A 22641-nucleotide genomic window follows, 5' to 3' on the forward strand; every position below is an offset into this window, starting at 1 on the left:
TCCAATAAAGCTTTATGGACATTGAAATTGGAATTTTATACACTTTACACATCATGAAGTAATATTCTTCTTTTGATTTTTTTTTTTTTTTGACCATCTGAAAGTATAAAAATCACTCTTAGCATTCCAACCATACAAAAACAGGCAGACAGCCTTATTTGGCCTTCAGCCATAGTTGGCTGACTTCTACCATAGGGCCTGGGGATGGAGCTGCTGGGGCATGTGATGTGGATGTTATTTCACTGCAGAAGACACTAGCAAATAGTTTTCCAAAGTGATTGTATCCAGTTTACAACACGCAAATAGTTTTTTAACTAATGCAAGATGTGAGATTTTATGGTTGAAGTTCGTAATGGCTTAGGAAAGAGTTTGTTTCCTTTTGACTCCTGACTGTGGTTGTGAGAAGTTAGATGTTTAGATAACTGACTTGCACTGCACATAGTAGCAAAACTAATTGATGTGTGTGATTGGAAAGTGTTGCATGTGTACGTTATGTTATATTTGGTTTACTGCTTTACTATTAATGGACCAGATCAGGAAACACAATTTTTTTTTTATCTTGAACTTCACATTTCCTTGACAAGTTCTATAACCTTAGTCGCATGTGCTTTACTTACAAAAAGCTTTCTAATGTAATTCTCTTTGTAAAATGGATTATATTTCTTATTTTAATAAACTATTGGGGCCATGCGCAGTCAACATTCAAAATTATATTTGGACTTTGGAGCAGTCCTCTCCTGCATAATCCGAGTGAATGAGCCTGTTTGATTTACTGGGTAATTTATCTTGCTAAAGATATATTAATAATGTCAAAGTGCAATGTATCACTTACAGGAATACTTGTGTAAAATATTGTTGCCCATAATAGTATTTATACAACCAAGATACGCATTTGTATTCAGGCCAAATTGATTAGAGGTTTTGGGGCCCCTTTGGGGCTGGTGTTCATGTAAAGTGTTCTGTTATGATATACATGGTGTGAACTCTCAAAGGGACAGGATGAGACAGGACTTGAGTGGCAGATGGTTTTACAAAATATTAACTCTTTGGGTTCATAGAGGACAATTTATTCAGTCACCTGTCCTGTGGCTGGGTTGTGGTTTCCCTCCTTTTCACCAAGTTTACTGCACAACCAAAGAAGAAACTCCCTTCTATACCGCTGTTTTCTTTGGCATACTGTCATTACTGATGGTGTAAGCAGTAGTTTGAAGAGTTTGATTTATTTGACGAATTTGGGTTTAGTGATTGGAGTGAATATTTGATTAATAGAAGGTGGGAGGGGGTTATGTTCTCTCTTCTCCATGAAAAACAGATTTTATTTCTGGTTGAGCATCTCCAATCTGGAAATCTGAACTCCAACATGCTCCAGTGAACATTTCCTTTGAGCATCACGTTGTCACTCAGAACATTTGGGATTTTGTAGCATTTTGGATTTTGGATTTTCAGATTGGGACTACTTAACCCATATCCTAGAAGCAGCAAGGAGCCTACTCATTAGGGGATGGTTTTTACCTACTCACCAGCGTGCCTTGCCATGGGAGTGTGCGTCTTTCAGAAGGGAATTGTGAGAAGCTGGAAGTTTGTTCCTTTTCCTTCTTTTCTTCCTCCCTCTCATTCTTCATCACCTTCTTGCTTTTTCCTAAATTCCCTTCTGATAATGATACTGGCTCCTCAGTTGGCTAAGAAATAAATGAAGGCTGTGCACCAGGCTTAGGGATTAACCTCTAACATCTCACCTGTTAGAGAAGACCTCCTTTTGCCACTGCTGCTGGTTCTCCTCCCACCCTACTCCAATTTTATGTGAAAGAATGGTACAGAGTAGCTTGCAAAAGAGATAAACCAGAGGATTTTGGCTTTAATATTTCATTTTCTGTGTAATTAAAAAGCTAGGATATATTTATCATCACAGAATCATGCCAAGGCACTATTACAAGTTCTGTCATAGATTTTTTTTCATGGTGTGATTTATCAAATGTAGTTATTTTTAAAATTGACATGAAAAATTGTATATCTTTATCATGTATAAATATATTTATATTATATATATTTTATATATTTATATATAATATGTATGTGTGTGTGTGTATGTGTATATATATACACACCTAGCATCATATTAGATAGGCATCTATTTTTTATATATATATACACACACACACACACACATTGTGAAATGGTTAAATCTAGCCAATTAACAAATGCATTATCTCACATGGTTATCATTTTGAGGTGAGAACACCTAGCATCCACTCTCTCAGCATTTTTCAAGAATACAATATATCATCATTAAGTATAGTCACCATGCGGTACGGTAGATCTCTTGAACTTGTTCCTTCTATATCACTGTAAATATGCATTCTTTGACCAACATTTTCCCAACCCTCCCCTACAACCCCTCCAGCTTCTGGTAACCACATCTCAATTTATCTAAGTTCACTTTAGATGTTTGCACAGTGATGAAATTACCCAGTGACGTATTTCTCAGAATGCATCCCTGTCATTAAGCGATGCCAGACTGTATATCTGTAGATTCTTTAATGTAATATGGATGGATCTTTACATATAATACAGATGTAGACTTAGATCTAAAGACAGAGACATATATATAAAATATAAGAGGGTGCCTGCTTTACTCACTGATATATCCCTAATGTAGACTAGCACCTGTCAAGTAGCAGATGGTCGTTAGGTGTCAGTTGAATGAATCACAGAAGAAGGTAGCTGGCAAATGAAGGAGTTAGGTCGCAGTACTTGCCCTTTTGAGCATTCTCAAAGTGCACCCAGCAGGATAGAGGTGTCATTTGGAGGATACAGAAAATTATGCCCAACCCTGGATGTAAAATTCCTGAGAGTTGAAAAAAATGCCTGGATCCTGGTCCTGAGATGCTCATTCAGAGGATCTGGTGTGGGCGCAAGCCTGATATTTTTTTGATATTTTGACATTTCAAAAAATACCAATTTTTTGAAAGCTCCTTGGTCTAGCAGGAGAAACAAGCAATGCGTGAATGTAAAGTCACTGATCTGTGTTTGACGGAGATCCATGCGATTAGGCCTGATAACTGTGGAGTGCAGAGGAAGGGGTCACAGTAGACCTGAGTAGGCTCTAAATGACTCCTGGGGAAGGGGAAACACTTGTAACTGGGAATCAGAGGGTTATCTTAGGAGGACATTATTACTAGAGCCCAGGCTGGAAGATGAAGATGAGCATGACGTATTCCTGTGGGTAAGAAACAAGAACAGGCCAGCTTTACAAGACCAAAGTATAAGGCCAATATCAGATTGATACTTTCTGGGCTACAGCATCCCACTTAAAGTAATCCTTTCCCTTAACTGTTTTACCTGTGTTAATGTTTGTATTATATAGAAAATGCCCTTGTAGAATCTTCTGACGAACCATCCTGAATATTTTGGGTTTCCATTTAGGTTAAATATACTAAAGTACTTGTGATCAGAAGATGCTGCTCTACTTAAAAAGTCTAGTTAAATATTAATGTGAGGAAATTTGCTCTTGCATATTTTCACACGTAATTTCTTTAATTGGTTTTATGCGTTTTGCATAATTTAAATACCGACATCTGGATGATTTGCTCAGCCAGCGGAGAGGACTGTTTCATCAGAAAGATCTACACAGCATCTTCTCTGAACTGTGTGCCAACACTTAGCTATTTGGCATTTAAATAAAGAACGATGGTTCTGCAATGGGAAGTGTAGTGGAAATTGAACTGCCCCAAGAGTTTCTGTTCATTAAAAGGGCAGTATTAATTATATTTACTGTTTAGGGGCTGACTGCCAGTAAGGCCAGGACATCTAGGTTTGTTGGTGCCGTGGTGTGGTGGTAGCCAGACCCTTCTCTTCCTAATTCTGCCCTGGTGAGTCCTGTGACTCTTCCACATTGGTTCTAAATGTGTGCCTGTGTGTGTGTGCGTACGTGTGTGTGTTTTAACCATAGGTATTGTGATATGGCTTGTTTTAAAGTCATGGAAAAAGCAAGGCTTTTATATTTTTAGTTCATTTTCAGTGACATATTAGGTGCCTGTCTGATGTGATGCTAGGTACAGATTTTGGGGACAGTTATTAAATTATTTATGATGATAGTTTATTAGAATTAAATGTTAACATTTTAACAAAATTCCCATATTTGCTTCTGGCTTATTCTGGCCATATTAACTATTGTTTTGAGTTTTAAGGGCTGCTTTTGACTGGCAAGGAGCATTAAAAATGGGATTGATAAGAGACAGTCTTGGCCTTGGATATTGTTTTTAATAGTTTGGCTCTCACTGACCCCATCCTAACCTCTCCTTCTCTGGGCTTGACATCTTGGCTTGGACCTATTCTTTGCTTTCTGGAGGGGCAGACAGAAAATAAACTAATGTATGAGAAATTTTGATCACTTTAAGTGCTGTAAAGACAGTAAGCCAGGTGGAATGACAGAGTGTGTCTGGGATTAGGGGTGGAGTTACTTGCATAGGGAATAAGCTTTGTCTGAGCAGGGACCTTGTTCATCTCTGATATGGTTTGGCTGTGTCTCCACCCAAATCTCATCTTGAATTCCCACATATTATGGGAGGGACTTGGTGGGAGGTAATTGAGTCACGGGGGCAGGTCTTTTCTGTGCTGTTCTCGTGATAGCGAATAAGTCTCACAAGATCTGATGGTATTATAAGGTGGAGTTTCCCTGCACAAGCTCTCCCTTTGCCTGCTGCCATCCATGTAAGATGTGACTTGCTCCTCCTTGCCTTCCTCCATGATTGTGAGGGCTCCCCAGCCACGTGGAACTGTAAGTCCATTCAAACCTCTTTCTTCCCAGTCTTTGGCATGTCTTTGTCAGCAGTGCAAAAATGGACTAATACAGTCTCACTCATTGGTGTCTCTGGTCCCCAATAGAGCAGACTGACAGGAAAGGGCAAGCCATGGAGATTTAGGGGAGAATTTTCCAGGCAGACTAAACAGCACATGGAGGAGCCTTGCAGTGGGAATGAGGAGGCCACTGTGACTGTCAGGTAGAAAGTGGAGGGGAGTTGAGGTTGGAGAGGTGGGCAGGGGCAAGATTAAGTGAGATATGGTGACCATTTTATTCCAAATGCATGGGAAACCATTGTAGTGTTTTATGCATGGTCTCTTGATATTTTGAAAAGGTGGCTCTGCTGCCATATGGAGAGTAGATGATAGGGTGGCAAGAGAAGCAGAAAGGCTAATTGGGGGATATCAGAGACTCAGGCAGGCTGTGGAGGTTACTGGGACCAGGGCAGTAGCAGTGGAGATGGAAAGTTGTGGATGATTCAGACCATATCATGGAGGTAGAGCTCTGTGAAGTCTGAGGTAAAGAGAGGAGTCAAAGGTGACTTCTAGGCTGACCCACTTGATTCTTCTTTTTCCCAAGCTGTGGATTGTGAACTCTGCCTTCCCACCTGAACTTCCTCCTTCCTGGAGCTTAGTTCTAACAGAGTCTGATCCCCAGTGGATTTCCATTTGTTAACGTTCACAGACCGCTCTTTCCCTTCTCGTTTTTGTTTTTGTTTTGTTTTGTTTTTGTTTGTTTTTAAATCTGATTGTGATTCATAGATCATAATTAATAGAGCCCTTACCTGAAGGGTTACATATTACTAATCAACTTTGCGGGACATAGAACATGTTACTGGCCTACCAATATGGTTTTTATTCACATCGTCACTCTCTGGGAACACAGCAAAAATAAAAAAGTCATTTCCTGGAGGAGGATGAAGGAGATTCTTAACATCTTTTCATCATAACTTGCTTAGGTTGTGTGGATCAAAGGAGGAGAAAGCCAGGATGGTGGTTGAGGCAGTTGACAGAGCTTCGCTGACTTCCTAGTAATCTTGGTGGCTGTTTCTACTTTGTTAGATGGACATGATTCTTCCTATGTGGAAAAGAGAATACAATAGACCCCTGCTTCTCTGCAGAGGATATACTCCAAGCCCTCCAGTGGTTGCCTGACATTGCAAACAATATGAACCCTATATACACTGTTTTCGCTGTATGTATATACCTATGGTAAAGTTTAATTTATAAATTAGACACAGTAAGAGATGAACAATAGTAATAGAACAGTGATAACATTATACTGTAATAAAAGTTATGTTAATAGTCTCTCTCTCAAAATAGCTTACTGTACTGTACTCACCTATGTTTGGACCACAGTTGACATTGGGTAACTGAAACCAGGGAAAGCAAAACTTAAGATACAAGGGGGCCTACTGTATGAGAAACAGTAGCTTCTGGATGAATGCCAGCTTGTTGCTTACTTTCAGGGTTTCGGAGCTAATTGGTTTTTGTTGATAGTGACTTTTTTTTTTTTTTTGAGACGGAGTCTTGCTTTGTCACCCAGGCTGGAGTACAGTGGCACAATCTTGGCTCACTTCAACTTCCTCCTCCTAGGTTCAAGTGATTCTCCTGCCTCAGCCTCTCCAGTAGCTGGGACTACAGGCGCACACCACCACACCTGGCTATTTTTTTGTGTGTGTGTGTTTTTAGTAGATAGTGGTTTTACCATGTTTTCCAGGCTATCCTTGAACTCCTGACCTCAAGTGATCTGCCCATCTCAGCCTCCCAAAGTACTGGGATTACAGGCATGAGCCACCATGCCCAGCTGATAATGACTTTTAGCATTTGTACATTATTAAAAACATGTAAGTTACTAGACACCACTTGCTAGTCAAATTTGTGAGTGATTTTTAACACATAAATAATATCTTCTTACTGAGTTCCCTGGAAAGTATTACAAGGAAACATAAGTATATTTTTTGCCTAGCAATAAAAATCTTTTGGCATCTTTAATTTTTTTTGTATCTCCAGTTTCCATATTTCTCATTAAGAGGAATAAAACAGTTGAGGAGAATGTCTTTACTTAAGGTCCATCAACCCAAACTGTTAGTCACATAGAATCCACATAGCTCTCCAGTGACTCTCAAGTTGTCACTTCCATTCTAATCCCATCCCCCTTTTTACTCTGTTCTTATTCACCCTATACATCCTGCCAGATTCATCTGATAAAGTATCAACCAATTCCTATTTTCAAAATTGTCAATGCCTTCCCAGTTCTGAATCAAATAATGACTCATCTGCCTGGCTTTTCAGACCATGTTTGCAGGTTTACTAGCTAAACTGGATGTGCAGTGGTTCCTTGTGTATACAATTGGTCTTCCATATGTGCAGGTTCTGCATCCATGGATTTTACCAACCACAGATTGAAAATATTAGAAAAAAATTGAGAAAATGCTATATTATTGCTGATATGTATTATGTTGTTAGACCTATGATGGTTCTGCCTGTACTGAACATGTACAGACTTTTTTCTTGTCATTATTCCCTAAACAATATAGTATAATAACTATTTACATCACACTTACATTGTATTTGGTATGACAAGTAATCTAGAGATGATTTAAAGTATACAGAAGCATATACATAGGTTATGTGCAAGTAGTACGCCATTTTACATGAGAGACTTAAGCATCCTTGGATTTGGTATCCTCAGGAGTCCAGGAACCAGTCCCCCATAGATATCGGGGGATGACTGTGTGCACATGTTTTTAGCCTTTGTATCTTTGCTCAAGAAATCTCCTAAAACCTGGAGCACCGCTTGTTTTCATCCTTCCCTTTTGTAGCCTTTTAATGCTATTCTTGTCTTCAATGTTAAAAAACCAGTTGGTGATTCCATCACAGATTTCAAGGAAATGAAGAAATAATAAAAAGCATAACAAACATACAAGCCTGAGCAGCAGTACTACTGTGAAGTCACTAAGAGGAAGCATGTGAGAAAAGATCATGAGTGGCTGCTGGGGAAAAGGAAAGATTGTGAAGGGGATATTCCTAAACCTGCACCTGAGAAGCTGATTCAGTGATGAACCCAAAATTCCCCCCACTGTACCCTCAAATCGAAGGAACAGAATTGATTTTCCTATTGTTACTGAGGAGTAATAGCGATGGCCAGTGGTGGTAACTGGAATGAAGTGAGAGCTGAGCTGACTGTCTCTTGTAAGTGAAGGCCTGGGGAAACTCGAGGTCGTCCTGCCCTTTCCCTACCCCTGGGAAGAGGACCCCTTCCCAGTCATTAGGGAGCCCAGGAAGAGAGGGCTGGGACTCAAACAAAGCTTGCAGTGCCTCAGGTGAGATGTGGCCCTCTGTCACTCCATGTCACTAGAGAAAAGTGGGTAGACTGCAGACTACTCAGTCAACTAGAAATGTCACAGATACGGCCAGGCAAGTGTCGAGGGGTTTCCTATCCTATGTTAGAGCACATGGAATATTTGCACCTAAGCATATACAAGATGAAAAAAAAGTAGAACAATTTTATAAACATAACTATAGCTATGGGTGGATGGACAGATGGGCAGATGGGCAGGTAGAGAACAAGAAAGACGAGAAATATAGCCTGCAAAAGATAAAAGATCCCAATATAGATGAAAACACACTTCACAGGAGAGAAGGGAATTCCTCAGAATTGTTTCATTCTGTGGAACAAATGAATGAGAAACATGAATTCAATAAACAAAGCAAGGTGGTAATAAAAAGCAAACTGAGATGAAAAAAGAGAGATTGTAGAATAAAGAAAGCCTCTGAGGCCCAATACAACATTATTGCAGGACTAATACATAATATTAGAAAATATCAAGGAAAAGAATAGACGCCACTGAAAATCAGATTACTAAGAGAATAAAGGCTTGTTAGGCCCATTGAACATAAATGGAGTGATCAAGATAGTAAAGCAATCAGAAGGTGAAGGAAATAGAAGACAAAGACCAGTGTAATATAAGGACAATTGGTGTTCTTAAAGTAGACTGTCAACAAATGAAATAGAAAATGGAAAATAAGACAAGCTTTGTGAAATGAAAAATAAGTAGATGAAAGAACTGAGTCTGCAGGTCAGAAGAATGTGTTGTGTTCCAGGAAAATATAGAGTAGAAGATGTTCAGCACTGAGATCTATCCCAATTAAGCCACTGAATTTCAAGGATAAAGAAGAAACTCTTTAAATATCCAGACCTAAAACCAAATTGTCTGCTGTGGACTAAAAGTCAGACTAGCTTAATTTTTTTAGAGTAGCATTCAGTTTTTGAAAAGGGTGGAGCCATGTCTTTAACCTTCTGAGGAAAGAAAGTACTGTACTGCCCAACATGCACCATGTGGCCGCCCCATATTGACACAGCTACCATGTCATTCAGATGCCAAGGCAAGAAGCAACGTTCTCGAACTGGTACAGACTCAGGTAATGGTGCTTAAAACTGAAACACTTATGAAAAATGTGTATGCAGTGTGAATATGTTTCATAACCTCTTGGCTCACAAGAGTATTTTAGGAAATACCTCTTGTATTAATAATAAAGAAACATGGTTGAAATAGTTTCTTTTCATTCTGTTAAATTTAAATAAAATCACATACAACTTTTTAAAATTAAAAAGTAGTTTTACTAGAGGATAATTTTATTTTTTATCGACATCTTTCTGGCTATCTGACTTCATCCCCATCCTCATACCCACACTGGACATATGCTGTAAGCCCTGATTGTCCCCAGTCCCCAGCCCCCAGACATCTGCTGTGTTTGTAGTCGGGTTTGCAGAAATTATGTGCACTTTATGATGTGAGTCAACTACAAAATTCTACTCGCTGGTGAAATATATAATTCTCTGTTGCATAAATTTTCACGAAAAGATTCTGACATTTCATTCTTGTCCAGAAAAAAAAAAAAAGAAGTGCCACTTAGAATTCACTCCCTATAGTACCAAATAATCAGCACTTAGTAAGTAACTACTGTGTGCCTGCTGCAGCTACCTTCACCTAACATACTCTGTGAAGACAAATAGTTGTTATTCCTAAAGAGATCTTAATTTACGTGGGGCAGACACACTGTCAGACTTTTCCCAGTTTTTTCCAAGTATGATCTAGATCCCAGGTAGTCTTTCTAAGAGGAAAAACAAAAATAGATTTTTGTTGTTGGTAAGTTTTTGTATTGTTTTCACTTACCTATTCAAGAAAGTTGTGGAGTTTTGTAAGGCAAGTGCTGGGCACTGAGGATGTGGTTGTGATTAAAAGAGCTAGACTCCCTGCTTACTCTCATAAACCATTATGGTGGTTACAGGGGCCTTGCGCATTGAGCCGAGTCCTCCTCTGGTCTTCCCGCGGGATCTGGGCAGCCCTGCCTGCAATCACCAGAGCCACCGGAAGGGGCAGAAGTGATTCTGTGACTGTCCCAGCAAAGGGCATATGTTTTAAATTCAGATGGATTTCACCTGAATAGATGCCTGGAGGTTGAAGAAAAACGTATGGAGCATATCATTTGTAAATGTTGTGAACATGATGCTTAAAATAAACTGATGCTATGTTTTGACAGTTTTAGTCAGTTTATGGGCTTTTTTTTTTTATTCCAAATAAGCATGGTTGCCGAAATCTTTGTTTCAATGTAAAATATATACAAGTATACATATTTTACCTTGATTTCTTTGGGATTCTGTGTCTGGAGTTGGGGGAGGGTGGCCCACTCTTCTATGTTAAGTATTCCATCTTATCCAAGAGGTGTTTCATAAATTATGTATAACAGTAGATGCCACTCAATAAATATTTTATACGTGATAGATATTTTTGTCTGAAATTACTTTTTCACTTGAACAATGATTTAAACCCTCGTTTCCAGTTTTATGAGGTGACACTTTTATAATATCATGTAGTTGAATGCAGCTTGAATGTCATAGAGCTTTAGGGCAGCATTAATCATAAATTCATCCTTCCCCACTTGCAATCCTGGAAAACTTCCTCTTAATTCAGATTTTACCCATTATATGTATGGAAGTGTATATGAGTGTGTGTGTGTGTGAGTGTGTGTGTGTGTGTCTGTGTGTGTGTGTACATGCTGGGGATGGGTGGGAACAAGTAAAACTTTTGACCTAATGGCTCTGAAACTATGAATTTCCAGTGCCTTTCAAAGTCTTATTTCAAGGAAAAACAAAGTGTTTCTCAATGGTTAATAAAAGAAAGAATATTAAACTAAACTGGGATGTAGTCCAAAGCAATTTCTCTAGTTTGAGTGGGAGCTATTAAAGTTTGAAATATTGCATTTTGGGGGGTAGGGGGGTCATTGTCCACTTTTGTGCAGAAAGAAAATACACATGCCTCTGGACTTGTGAGAATGGTCACTTTCCTTTTCATGTGGACCTAGAGGCCTGTAATAATTCATTGCCATGGGGCTGCTGACTGTGTGTGCAGTTTGGTCACAGTTCAGAGCTACCAGACCTTCCCATGAGGACATCATTTGATGAAATAGAGCTGTGTGATTAAATTCTCCTCTGTAATATATGTCTTTAAAAAAAATCACATCCCATTTCTGCTCGAATTTCATGGTCAGGAGGAAAAAGCGTGAATTCTGCTAATATCCGAGAGGTAGGAGTAGGGGTTGGCTTATGGAGAGTGCTCAGTTTAGCTGAGATTTGCATGTTCCTTGCTATAGTAAATCAATGTTACTGAAGTCTCCAGCCTCAAAGCCTGAGGTTCTGAGCCATGGAATGGGAGGTTGGCTGATAAGAGGAGTAATTGAAGAACAATGACACGCTTCATTTCCTTTTCTTGAATCTAAGTTATGCATTGGTCATTTTCTCTGCGTATCTATTTAATGGTTGTTAAATTAAATTGCTTTCTTTCACATTGTGATTTTTATGTTTTTTTTTTAAAGCCATCTCTTTTTTTTTTTTTTTTTTTTTTTTTTTTTGCTACTTCATTTCACTGCCCTCTCGCATGACTTCAGGTCTTCAGTGTGCATTTGAAACTTAAATATCTGCAGAGGCCTGAGAGACTTCTCTCTCTTCGCCCTGCCCCAGAAACCTCTCAGGAGTTCCCTTGTCTACAGGGTTTGAGTTTTGCTTTGATGGTCTTACACTAGCTTGAGAAGTTCTGAATCCATCACCTAGCGAATGGTAGACTTTGTAGGTTGTTTTAATGCTTAAATGACACAGAGTACATTTATTGATTCCAGGATTGTAAGGAATCGTGTTTATGTTTAGGGCAGTGCTGGGTGTTGGAGTGTTGGAGTTACCGAGATGTGTCTTGGTCACTGCGTCTGACTGTAGGAGTCAGGGAGGGAAGGAGATTCTCCAGGAGCATCTCTGACCAGGATCCCCAGTTAGTAGTTGGACCTGGCTTTACTGTTGCTCGTACAGTCATGGAGCATAATATCATGCTCTTGTACATGATTTAGTCTGAACCTGGTTCAGCCCAACCTCAAGACTGCAACTTTTACCTTCAACTTTCTGGAATTTGTCTGCTTTCTACTTCAGACTTCCCCAGAAGCTTGGCTTTAGAGGTCTTTTGTCTGGGCTCAGATGGGTCTGATGTTAAGATAGGGCCTCCCATTCTCTTCCTGAGGGTTGCCTCTGACCTTCCCTTTGCATTCCACTGAACTCTGTGCATGTACTCATTCCTTCAGCTGGCAAATATTAATTGATGTGTGGGACATGAAATTAGGTACTGCGTTACATTCTAGCCAGAGGACAGGTAATAAACTTTATATATTTTATATATATTATATATATATTTAAAATATTTTACACATATATATAGATAAAATACTTGCCATTCCCAAGGAGAGAAATCACCATGAGGAACATTGGTGGCTGCTATTTTGTATGGGGTGATGGGGAGGGTGGCTTTTGAGCAGAGACCTGAAGGAAGGAAGGGACCATGTTACGTATGTATCTAGGGCGATGTTTCTCAAATGTCTGGAGACATTTTTGGTTGTCAGAACGTCGGATGTGTTGGTAGCATCTATTGGGTGGAGGCAAGGGTGCTACAAAATATCCTACTGTGCGTAAGAATGAAGAATTACCTGGTCTGAAATGACAGCTGTGCCGCAGTCCGGAAACCCTACTGTAGGGGAAGAGAAGGATAGCAGTGACAGAGGAAACAGCAACCACAAAGGCAGAAGGAACCACAGTGAGTGCATCCTGGAGATGGGGCAGTCTGGCAAGTTTGAAGAGCAGCAGGGTGCCTGTATCCCTGGAGAGGAGTGAGCAAGAGGGAGAGCTGCAGGAGATGAGAGCAAGTGAGCACGGGATGAGATCAGGTAGAATTTGGTAGAACATCACAAAGACCTTAGCTTTTGTCTCACTGAAATGGGAGGCTATTTAAAGTACCTGAGGAGAAGAGTGACCTGCCCTGATGGCCTTCTGGCTGCTGAGTTGAGTGTATATCATGGGACACATGAGTGGTGACCTGGATTATTGCAGTAACCCAGGTGAAAGACGATGGTTTGGGTCAGAGGCACGTGCTGCAGGTGGTTTGATGTTACCAGATTCTGGGCATATTTTGAAGGTAGAGTTAACACTACATATGTAGAGTTTAGAGAAAGAAAGGGGCAAAGTGTAAGCATGGTATTTAGGCCAAACAGGAAAAGTTGGTATTTACTGAGATAGGATAGTCTGCAGGTTTGGGAGGCAGAGAGAATCAAGGTTTTTTTTTTGTTTTGTTTTGTTTTTAAATGTGTTAAATTTGTGCTGCCTGTTTGACGTCTCCATAGATAAACTGAGTTGGGTTGGTATACACACACACACACACACACACACACACACACATATGGTATACTCGTATATACGGTATGTATGAGTATGGGACTTAAGGGAGACATCTGTCCTGAAGATGCAATTTGAGAGTCATCAGCATATTGATGGCAGGTAAAGTCAAGAGACAGAAAGAGACCATCAAGAGAGTCAGTGTTGGTAAAGAAGAGTCCCAAAGACAATAGCCTTCATAGAGCAAGTTCAAGAAAGGGTGAGAGGGAAGGAACTGAAGAACTGTAGGTATAGGGAAATTTTTGGAGGTAGTTTTCTCTAAAAGGCACAGAGAAATTGATGGTAGCTAGAAGAAGAGGCACGGCCGAAAGACATGGTGGGGGTTGGGGATGGGAGGTGAATAGCAGATTGATATTAATATAGAGCAGGGAATGATCCAGTGGATAGGAGAAGTTGATGGCACAGGAGGCAGAGGGCCAGGTTCTTCTGGTGCAGGGTAACTAATGCACAGGAAGGCTTCTTCTCAGGACCATGCACAGTTCAGCCATGGTAAGTGGAGAGAAAACCATCAACTAAGGCGCCATCTTGATATTAAATGACATAAAGGCTCTGAAGAGTGAGAAAGTTTACTTTGTAGTTTGGATGTTCCTAGAACCTTTCTGAAGGAAGATTTGCTTTGAAGAGGTTGTATATCAGGCAATGAGTTTAATTCATTTTATATTGTGCTTTTTGTATGTTCCAGGTTCACTTTGCTTACTACCTGCCAGGATTTCAACACAAAGTTTAAGGTCCATTTTTCTTGCAGTTTTTTAGATGAGAAATAAAATGTTGCCCATTCTGACAATCTGAAGAACACCTAATATGAAGTTTTCTTTTCCCAAAGTAACCTTTTCTTTTTCTTTTCCTCTTAATTTCAGGAACAAACTCTAGCCCTCAGGAAAGAAGGGATTGGAGTTGTTTTGGATTCTGAACTGCCTCATTTAATTGGCATCGATGATGACCTTTTGAGTACTGGAATCATCTTGTATCATTTAAAGGTAGAAACTGATTAAGTGGAACATTCTAATTTTGTTTCCAGTTTCTCCATTAGACACTAACTAGGTTTATTATAATATTCTATGGTCATGAACACAACTAAATTAAATTAAAGAATATACGACAAATCCTTGAGCCCTTTGGGGATTTTCAGCAGCTCATTGGGATTTGGTATTTAAAGTTCCCTTGTTATCTAAAGTTAAATGATGAGCCATTGGTTTGCCTTCTATTCTGTGGGATTAGCAAGAGGAAGGTAAGGAACAAAAAGGCACACAGACTGAAGGAGAGAAGTTGCAAACAGCTGGGGGGATTTTGTTGTATGTACAGTTTCCTGGTCCCTGGTGGTAATTATGAAATTGTGCTTCTCACCTGCATTATTGGGCTTGGTTCCAAGCAGGCAGTTCATCTTGGGAGTACAGAATTCCGCATCAGTATTAATGGGTGCCTCTGTGACCTTGACCTTAGTGCCCTCTCTGACCTATAACTTAAAATGAGAAAGCTACTGCGTTTGTGTTTTGCAGACTTGCATAAACTATATCTTTAGACACAAAGAATATCATGGCCACTGGAGAACCTCCCCAGAAAGGATCAGGAACATCAGTGATATTCCTGTCATGAGCAAAGTGTTGACGCTGCCACAGCAGGGCCTCACCATTGCTGTACATTAAACCTTTCCAGACAACTGGAGCTTTTTTACAGAGCTGTGGGGAGCTCTCGTTCCGTTGAAGCTGTGGCCTGCCAGGGTGTTGTTCATCCCATTGGTCACTATGTTGTTTGGGCTTAAATGAAACATGAAGAAACAAGCTATTCCTTCTCTTCTTACTAAAACATTTTGCTTGGCTTTTCTTCCCAGGAAGGTCAGACCTATGTTGGTAGAGAAGATGCTTCCACGGAGCAAGATATTGGTGAGCATATTTGTCAGTGATCTCTTCCCAATGATTTTTTTAAGGTTGTGTTCAAGGAAGAATCTTTTTGAATGACTGACATTGAAGTAATTATAGAAAATTATTTTTCAAGTACAGTGTTGGTCAGTATGTATGTGTGTGTATATATATATGTGTGTGTGTGTATATATATACGTGTATATATATATATATATATTTCTGTAATTTAGAATACAACTCAAATGAATAATGCAGAACAACTAATTTGGTGAATACAATGGGCCAATAAACCTTTTCCCCCACCCTACATTCCATACCTTGTCAGGTCTTTGAGGAACACAGTTACTTAAATCACTCTACATTGTCTCACGATGGAACAATGATTGATGGAAATATACCAACAGACACAGATAAAAGATATAGGTCTTTTGAAGAGGAGGGTTGTAGACACTTGGCTTCACAAAGATGACAACAGAAAGTAGGAGAAAACGCAGCATACACACATGTGGAAGCATGGCTTTTTGGGTTTCCTGAAAGTCTTCACAGGACTCACAGATAATCAGTGACTTAGCCTACACAGATGAGGTCCTTCCAGGCTTTAGGAGGATAACTTAGGCAATTGGTGGTGTTGGTGGTGGGTGTGTATATGTGTGTGGCAAGGTAGGGATTGGCAGGGGAAGAATTATGTTGTCTCAACTGCTTTTAGAATTGCTGGCAACAAACCTGCTTTCTTGCCAAGTATAAGCTATTAATCGAGCCAATCCTAGCATGTTCCTACATGTATTAGGTTGGTGCAACAGTAATGGCAAAAACCGCAATTCCTTTTGCACCAACCTGATATTTACTATTTATTGTGAGACTGAGAGAGATAAAAACCATTTTCTAGAAGTCCCCAGATTCACCTATTTTTGAGTAGAATTAGGCATCAGGCCTCTTCTAATTGTTAAATTGTGTGTTTGATCTTTGGGATAGCTATAAATGATGGTAAGTGGTAAGAACACACGTTTTCTGTGATCACAGATCAGTAGTACAATTTTGTGGATCCAGTGGAAACTAGTTGGCTTGTACTCCCAAGGCGCTAGCCAAGATCTGTGCCTACAATCATGTAGGCTTATTTGACAGATGCTCATATCTGTGTTTGACCGTTCTTCAAACAAGAATCCAGGAGAGTTATACATGAATAGATAAACTTCAGCAGCTGCATGCCCTGAGACGTCTCAGAATTGACACAGGCTTAGGCAACAGGTGTCTCAGTATGGCTTCTGAAGACCTCTTGGGCTTTTCAAGATTCATGTCATGCCAAGTTCACCTTGGGTTTCTGCTCCTGGAGTGCAGTGCCTGTTAGTGCAGAGGTCTCAGTAAGTCCTTGACCCATGGAGCACTTTTGCTTCTATTTTCTGTGGCCTCTGGGGGGCTGATGGAGGAAATTTATTCAGTATCAAACAGGGCAACTCCATGGTATTCAGTTAAAACAAGTTACTCAACTGTTTTCTCCGCAAAGATGAAATGAGTTAACATCCCAGAACTGATTTTCTTACAAAGGTAATGTCCAGACCCCTTGAAGAACATTCTAAGGATCTTCCAGTCCTATCAGTGAATGTCATGAGCTCCTGAAGTTCGGTTTTTTCACTAAACATAAATGTTCACTTCATGATACTTATGTGGAGTATCAAAAGGAAAATAAATAAATTGTATTTATTTATTTTGATACTTACGTGGAGTATTCAAAAGGAAAATAAATAAATTGATAGATAAATTGCTGGGAATCATTGCAGTAGATACAAAAGGGGGAAAAATTCTTTCTACTTTGTTTTTCCGCTTTAGTTCTTCATGGCCTTGACCTGGAGAGTGAGCATTGCATCTTTGAAAATATTGGGGGGACAGTGACTCTGATACCCTTGAGTGGGTCCCAGTGCTCTGTGAATGGTGTTCAGATCATGGAAGCCACACATCTAAATCAAGGTATCTCATTTTAATTTTCAGAGATCTTTGTATATATTGTTGTGAGAAAACAAGTTAGCTAGGCAATGGGGGAACATGTGCCTCTTAGAATTAATTGCTGATTAGGTATAAAAAGGGTGAGACTGCTTCAATAGGCTGTTCCTCTTCTGTTTGGCTGGAGGACTTTTTTATAATACCCATTGTCTTGTTTAATTAAATGTGAACAATTATCTGAAAAGTTGTTCTTACGGAAATAAGACATTAAAGGAATTTTTTAAGTTAAAAAGTACCCCTCAAATGCAAAACCTTAACACAATGGTTTCTTTTAATAATTTTATTTCTATTATTTATATTCATCTTAATAGTTATAATTGTAACATACATAGAGGATTTGGTATCATGTCTATTTTTTGTTTTGAAAATAACTTGAATATCATAGAAAAGTTGCAAGAATAGTACCAAGAACTTTTTAATTTCAAAATTATTGGAAAGTAAATAGTGTCCTGCCATCCTTAAATACTTCATTATGTATTTCCTTTAAACACTAACATCTACATTAGGACACTAACACTGATACATTTCTAACATTGGATCCTCAGACCTCATTCAAGTCGTGCCATTTGTCCCAACAGTGTTCCTTGTGGGTCCCATATTTAATTCTATTTCCTGTATGGCATTTGGTTGTTACCTCTCTCTATTCTCTTTCAGTCCTGAACTTTTCCTTGACCTTTCCTAGACTTTGATGACTTTGGCAGTTTTGAAAACAGTAGGTCAGAGATACTGTAGAATGTCCCTCTACATAAGTGTAGGATTCACCTGTTGATATGGTTTGGCTCTGTGTCCCCACCCAAATCTCATGTTGAATTGTAATTTCCAATATCAGAGGAGGGACTTTTATGACTTTGGCAGTTTTGTAAACAGTAGGTCAGATATGTTGTAGAATGTCCCTCTACATAAATGTAGGATTCATCTGTTGATGTGTTTTGGCCCTGTGTCCCCACCCAGATCTCATGTTGAATTGTAATTCCCAATATTGGAGGAGGGACCTGGTGGGAGGTGATTGGATCATGGGGGTGGATTTCCCCCGTGCTGTTCTCTTGATAGTGAGTGAGTTCTTGTGAGATCTGATGATTTAAAAGTGTGTGGCACTTCCCCCCGACCCCCTCTCCTGTTGCCATGAGAAGACATGCCTTGCTTCCCCTTTGCCTTCTGCCATGACTGTAAGTTTCCTGAGGCCTCCCAGTCATGCTTCCTGGTAAGCCTGTGGAACTGGAAATCAATTAAACCTCTTTTCTCCATAAATTATGCAGTCTCAAGTAGTTCTTTATAGAAGTGTGAGAATGGACTGTGTCCCCTTATGATTAGACTAATATGCATCTTTGGCAGGAATATCAGAGAAATGATGCTGTTTTTCTCATATCTCATTATACGGTTTCCATTTGTCCCACGACTGACGATGTTCACTTTGATCACTCAACTAAGGTGCAGCTGCCAGGCCTCCCCAGTGGGGAGTTACTCTTTTCTTCTTTGTTATTAGTAAGTATGTGGGAAAGTACTTTGAGATTGAAGGTACTTTGATATTGTAAATTTTCCATTCCATTATGGAATATTACCACTTTCACCCACTGGTTTTAGAATGCATTCTTTTTTATTTTTTTATTTTTGGCTGAATTAATTGTTATTCTGATGGTTGTTGCCAAATGGTGATTTAAAAAAAAATTCGTCATTCTTTCTACACTTATTAGTTGGATTTTCATTGTAAGAACTTTCTCTTCTTGCCATTTATCTATTTAAAGGGTCACACAGCTTGCAATTTTATTTACTAGGTTTTGGTCTGTTTTTTGTCATTATTTATTTCAATATCAGGTTGTCCTAGATTTGGCCACTGTTTCTTCAAGCTGGCTCTCGTGTCCTTTCACTTGTCCTCATTGTTCTGTAAGCACTTCATTACTTTCTGACACAAGATATTCCAGACTCATCTTGTACTTTCCTCAAGCTAACCAATTCTCCAAGGAGCCCTGGTTCCTTTTGGTACAGAATGATATTTAGCAACCAGGTGTGTTCATTGCTACTGGAGTGTCACTGCTTCCATATCCTTTCTGTGAACAGAGCTAGGAAAATGTGTGTGTGTTTGTGTTTGTGTACAACTTTTACAACTGTACTTCTATATCTATTTATATTGGTAGTCTGAAATATCTGTATTTCAGTATCTATATTGCTAACGAGGAGTTTATACCAATACACCAATACTTCTAATCCCAACCCAATATCATAGGGTTAATTGTAGTTTTCTCACTTATTCCTAGCTCCTTTTTCTGACAGTGATGAACCTGGCTTCCATTATGTAAACCATATACTGTTATTCTGCCCTCCTCCTCACACTGAGACCCTCCTCTTCTTGCTCAGACCACGAGCATGGCTATGCTTGGCTATCACGGCCCTCACCCTTCCATAGTGCAGAAACTTTTCTCAGCCCAGGCCATTTGCCTCCACTCTCATGCTGATGCCTACTTTGCTCTTGCCTGCCTAGTAGTTTTTGGGATGAACTATGTAAGAATGAGGGAAAGAAAGACATTGGCATGTTTAGGCCCCTTTTTGTATGTCATATGTTATACATAGTCTTTATAATTACAGTTTTTAATAGTTGCGCACTATATAATTGAGTCTGTTGTGACGTAGGAATTGGAGAGATGGGGGCTGGAAAGCATGTAGTTTATTTTGGGTTAGCCAAGTTTGTAAGCAGAAGTCAGTTGCAGGGAGGTACCTCAGAAATGAAGGAGACATAGCGTGGACCAAGGACGTTATGCTTTTGGAGGAGGTGCATAATGTCTGTCAAAGATGCTCTAACAGCAGCTGATGGAGCACCAACCTGGGTACACATCCACATCCATCCACCCAACCATTCATCTCTCCATCTGTTTTTTCGACTTTATAAAGGTAAGTTGAGCAGGGGAAATATGTGAGTACTCTGGAGCTGGCCAGGAAGATCAGAGGTCAGCAGTTGTAGATGACCAGCCCAAAGCAGTGAGCACTCAGTGATCCCTCAGTGATTATTACCAATGCAGCATTTCCTGCTTTTTTGCAATGGGACAAGGGCTCTGGCAATGTAGAATGGAGTGGCAGGTTATTTCCGGCAGCAGGATTAGTTGTGGTGGGAGGCTATATCTGCCTTCAGCCCAGAAAGTGGCCATAATTGGCTGGCAGATGAGAGGTCACCATGTAGGGCTCTTCAGAGGCAGTCCATGCTTGGGAACTCACAGGCTCTAGTGCTGACAGCAGGAGTAATGGGAAGATACACAGTTAAAACACGATTTACTGACAACCCCTTCAGTGAATCCTGTACATGGAGTCTAGACTGTAGTCACATCACCTGTCTGTTCTCTGTGGGAACCTCAGACAGAGGTCCTGCTGCTGTTCCTTCAGGCAGCAGAGGCTGGTACAGACTGGTACAGGGTTATGATGACAGACTGTCTCCTTTTCCCAGGGAGAGAGGAATGTACACAGTAGAGCTCCATGTACTGGCTGCATCTCCTTCAGTTAGGTCAGAAGGAAGTAACCTTGTTATAATCACTTTGTTTATTGTTACAGGATTTTTACAAGAGGCTTGTACTGGTTTTCAAAATTATTAATACATGAGTAGAACAAGGTCACTATTGCCTCTCAGAATCGTGGGAAGTAAAGCATGTGTGTTTTCCCCTGATTGAGTGTACACTCCATAAAACTTTATAACTCCTTGTAACTGCTTTCTCATATTTGATTTTAGTTATTTTGTCACTCTTGTAGTGTTTTCTACTTAAATGTAATTTTGTTACTTTTAAAATCAACTTTTCATGTGCTTTAATCTGTTGTTTGTGTTTTCTTTGGTAATTTTAAACTCTGCCACAGAACTAGTCAACGTTTGTTTTTATTTTCCCTGTGATTTAATTATTTTATTTTTCAGGATTTTTTTTGAAATATTTGTTTAATACACCTGGGGTTCGTTGGTTTATAAAGCATAGCTCCAACTTTTTTCTTCCCCATATTGGTATGCCATTTATTATAACCTTTCCCTGCTTATAGTCATCTCCCTTTTGAAGAAACTCGCTTTACCTAAAATGAAAACACATACAGCATTATGTCTATTTCTTGGCCTTCCTGTTCCAGTACTCTGTGTTTTCATTTTTGAACTGGTATCACACAGTTTTGATGTTTATTGTTTTATAATATGTTTTAATCTCTATTTTCATTGGAGTGTGTTTTTACTATGTGTGCTTATTAACTTTTTAAAGAAATTGTAGGATAGTTTTGTTGTGCTAAAATATAATTTGAGGAGTTAGATTCTAATTTCATTTGATTTATTTTCATTTGGAAAAATATATTTCCATCTTGAGACTTCTGCTTATGCAATATCCCTCTTGTGTTTGAATTGTCATCTATTAGTAAAACACTGAAAGTTTTTAATGTATACATTTGTTGAACTGTGTTGATTTATGTATACAAATTCCAAACATATTATAGTTATATAGAACTGAGATTACTTTGGGGGAATTCTTTAGTATAAGCAGTTCTTAAATCACAAATAGCCCCCAAACATCCATACTGGCTGCTGGATCCACCTGGCTTTGTTGCCCCCCACTTTTGAACTATTTTGGAATAGTTCTCTGCCACAGCCACTCTTCTCTGGAGCTCCTGGAGCTCCCACCACCTACAACCCTGGCCACTTGATGCTGAGTAGATTATATTTACCAGCAATGTTCCTGCTGTGTTATGGATAAAATAGTCTCTTGTGGATTTGCTGAGAAGCTAGCATGTAATGCTATTTCTGTGATAAAATCAGTACTGAATTCCAGACACCAAAAAGAAAAAGGAACTTTTAGAGCACACACACGGACACTGTCTAGAACTTAAAATTTAATTTTGGGGTTATCCTTCTACCTTCCCCACTGCCTTCAGTAAAGCTTATTTGCTTATTTATTTAGTTAGAAGAAATTGTTTATATAGCTATGATTACCTCTCTAATTGTCTTGTGAATTGAGGCATGGTAAATAAATAATGTGTCTCCCACATAGTATTTTTATTAAGTGGTTTTTGATCTTAAACTTTTTCCTAAACTGAGAGTTCATTTAAATAATATGCCTATTCTGGTTAATGATTCAGGTTAGGAACTAAATTTTTTATCTTCATTTGAAAGTATGACTTTTCCTCAGAAAGTACTGGTACTAATTGGCATTGAAGGTTAATTGTCAGAATTGTCTTTCCCTGCGGGATGCTCTTAATTGTTTTATTAGCAGG

The 22641-nt window shown here is 39.3% G+C and overlaps 1 protein-coding gene across 12 annotated transcripts in view; it reads left to right on the top strand.

Moving 5' to 3' along the window:
* Positions 1 to 22641, top strand: part of KIF16B (kinesin family member 16B) — a 308558-nt gene that overhangs the window by 134603 nt on the left and 151314 nt on the right. For all 12 annotated transcript variants that reach the window (XM_003905090.4, XM_003905091.4, XM_009216570.3 and 9 more), the window contains 3 exons: positions 14428 to 14547; positions 15399 to 15450; positions 17254 to 17391. In XM_003905090.4, the coding sequence (XP_003905139.2) occupies positions 14428 to 14547; positions 15399 to 15450; positions 17254 to 17391 (310 nt within the window). The remainder of the gene's footprint in view (positions 1 to 14427; positions 14548 to 15398; positions 15451 to 17253; positions 17392 to 22641) is intronic.

The sequence above is a fragment of the Papio anubis genome, chromosome 16, assembly GCF_008728515.1.
Source record: "Papio anubis isolate 15944 chromosome 16, Panubis1.0, whole genome shotgun sequence".
In the NCBI taxonomy this organism is placed as follows: Eukaryota; Metazoa; Chordata; class Mammalia; order Primates; family Cercopithecidae; genus Papio; species Papio anubis.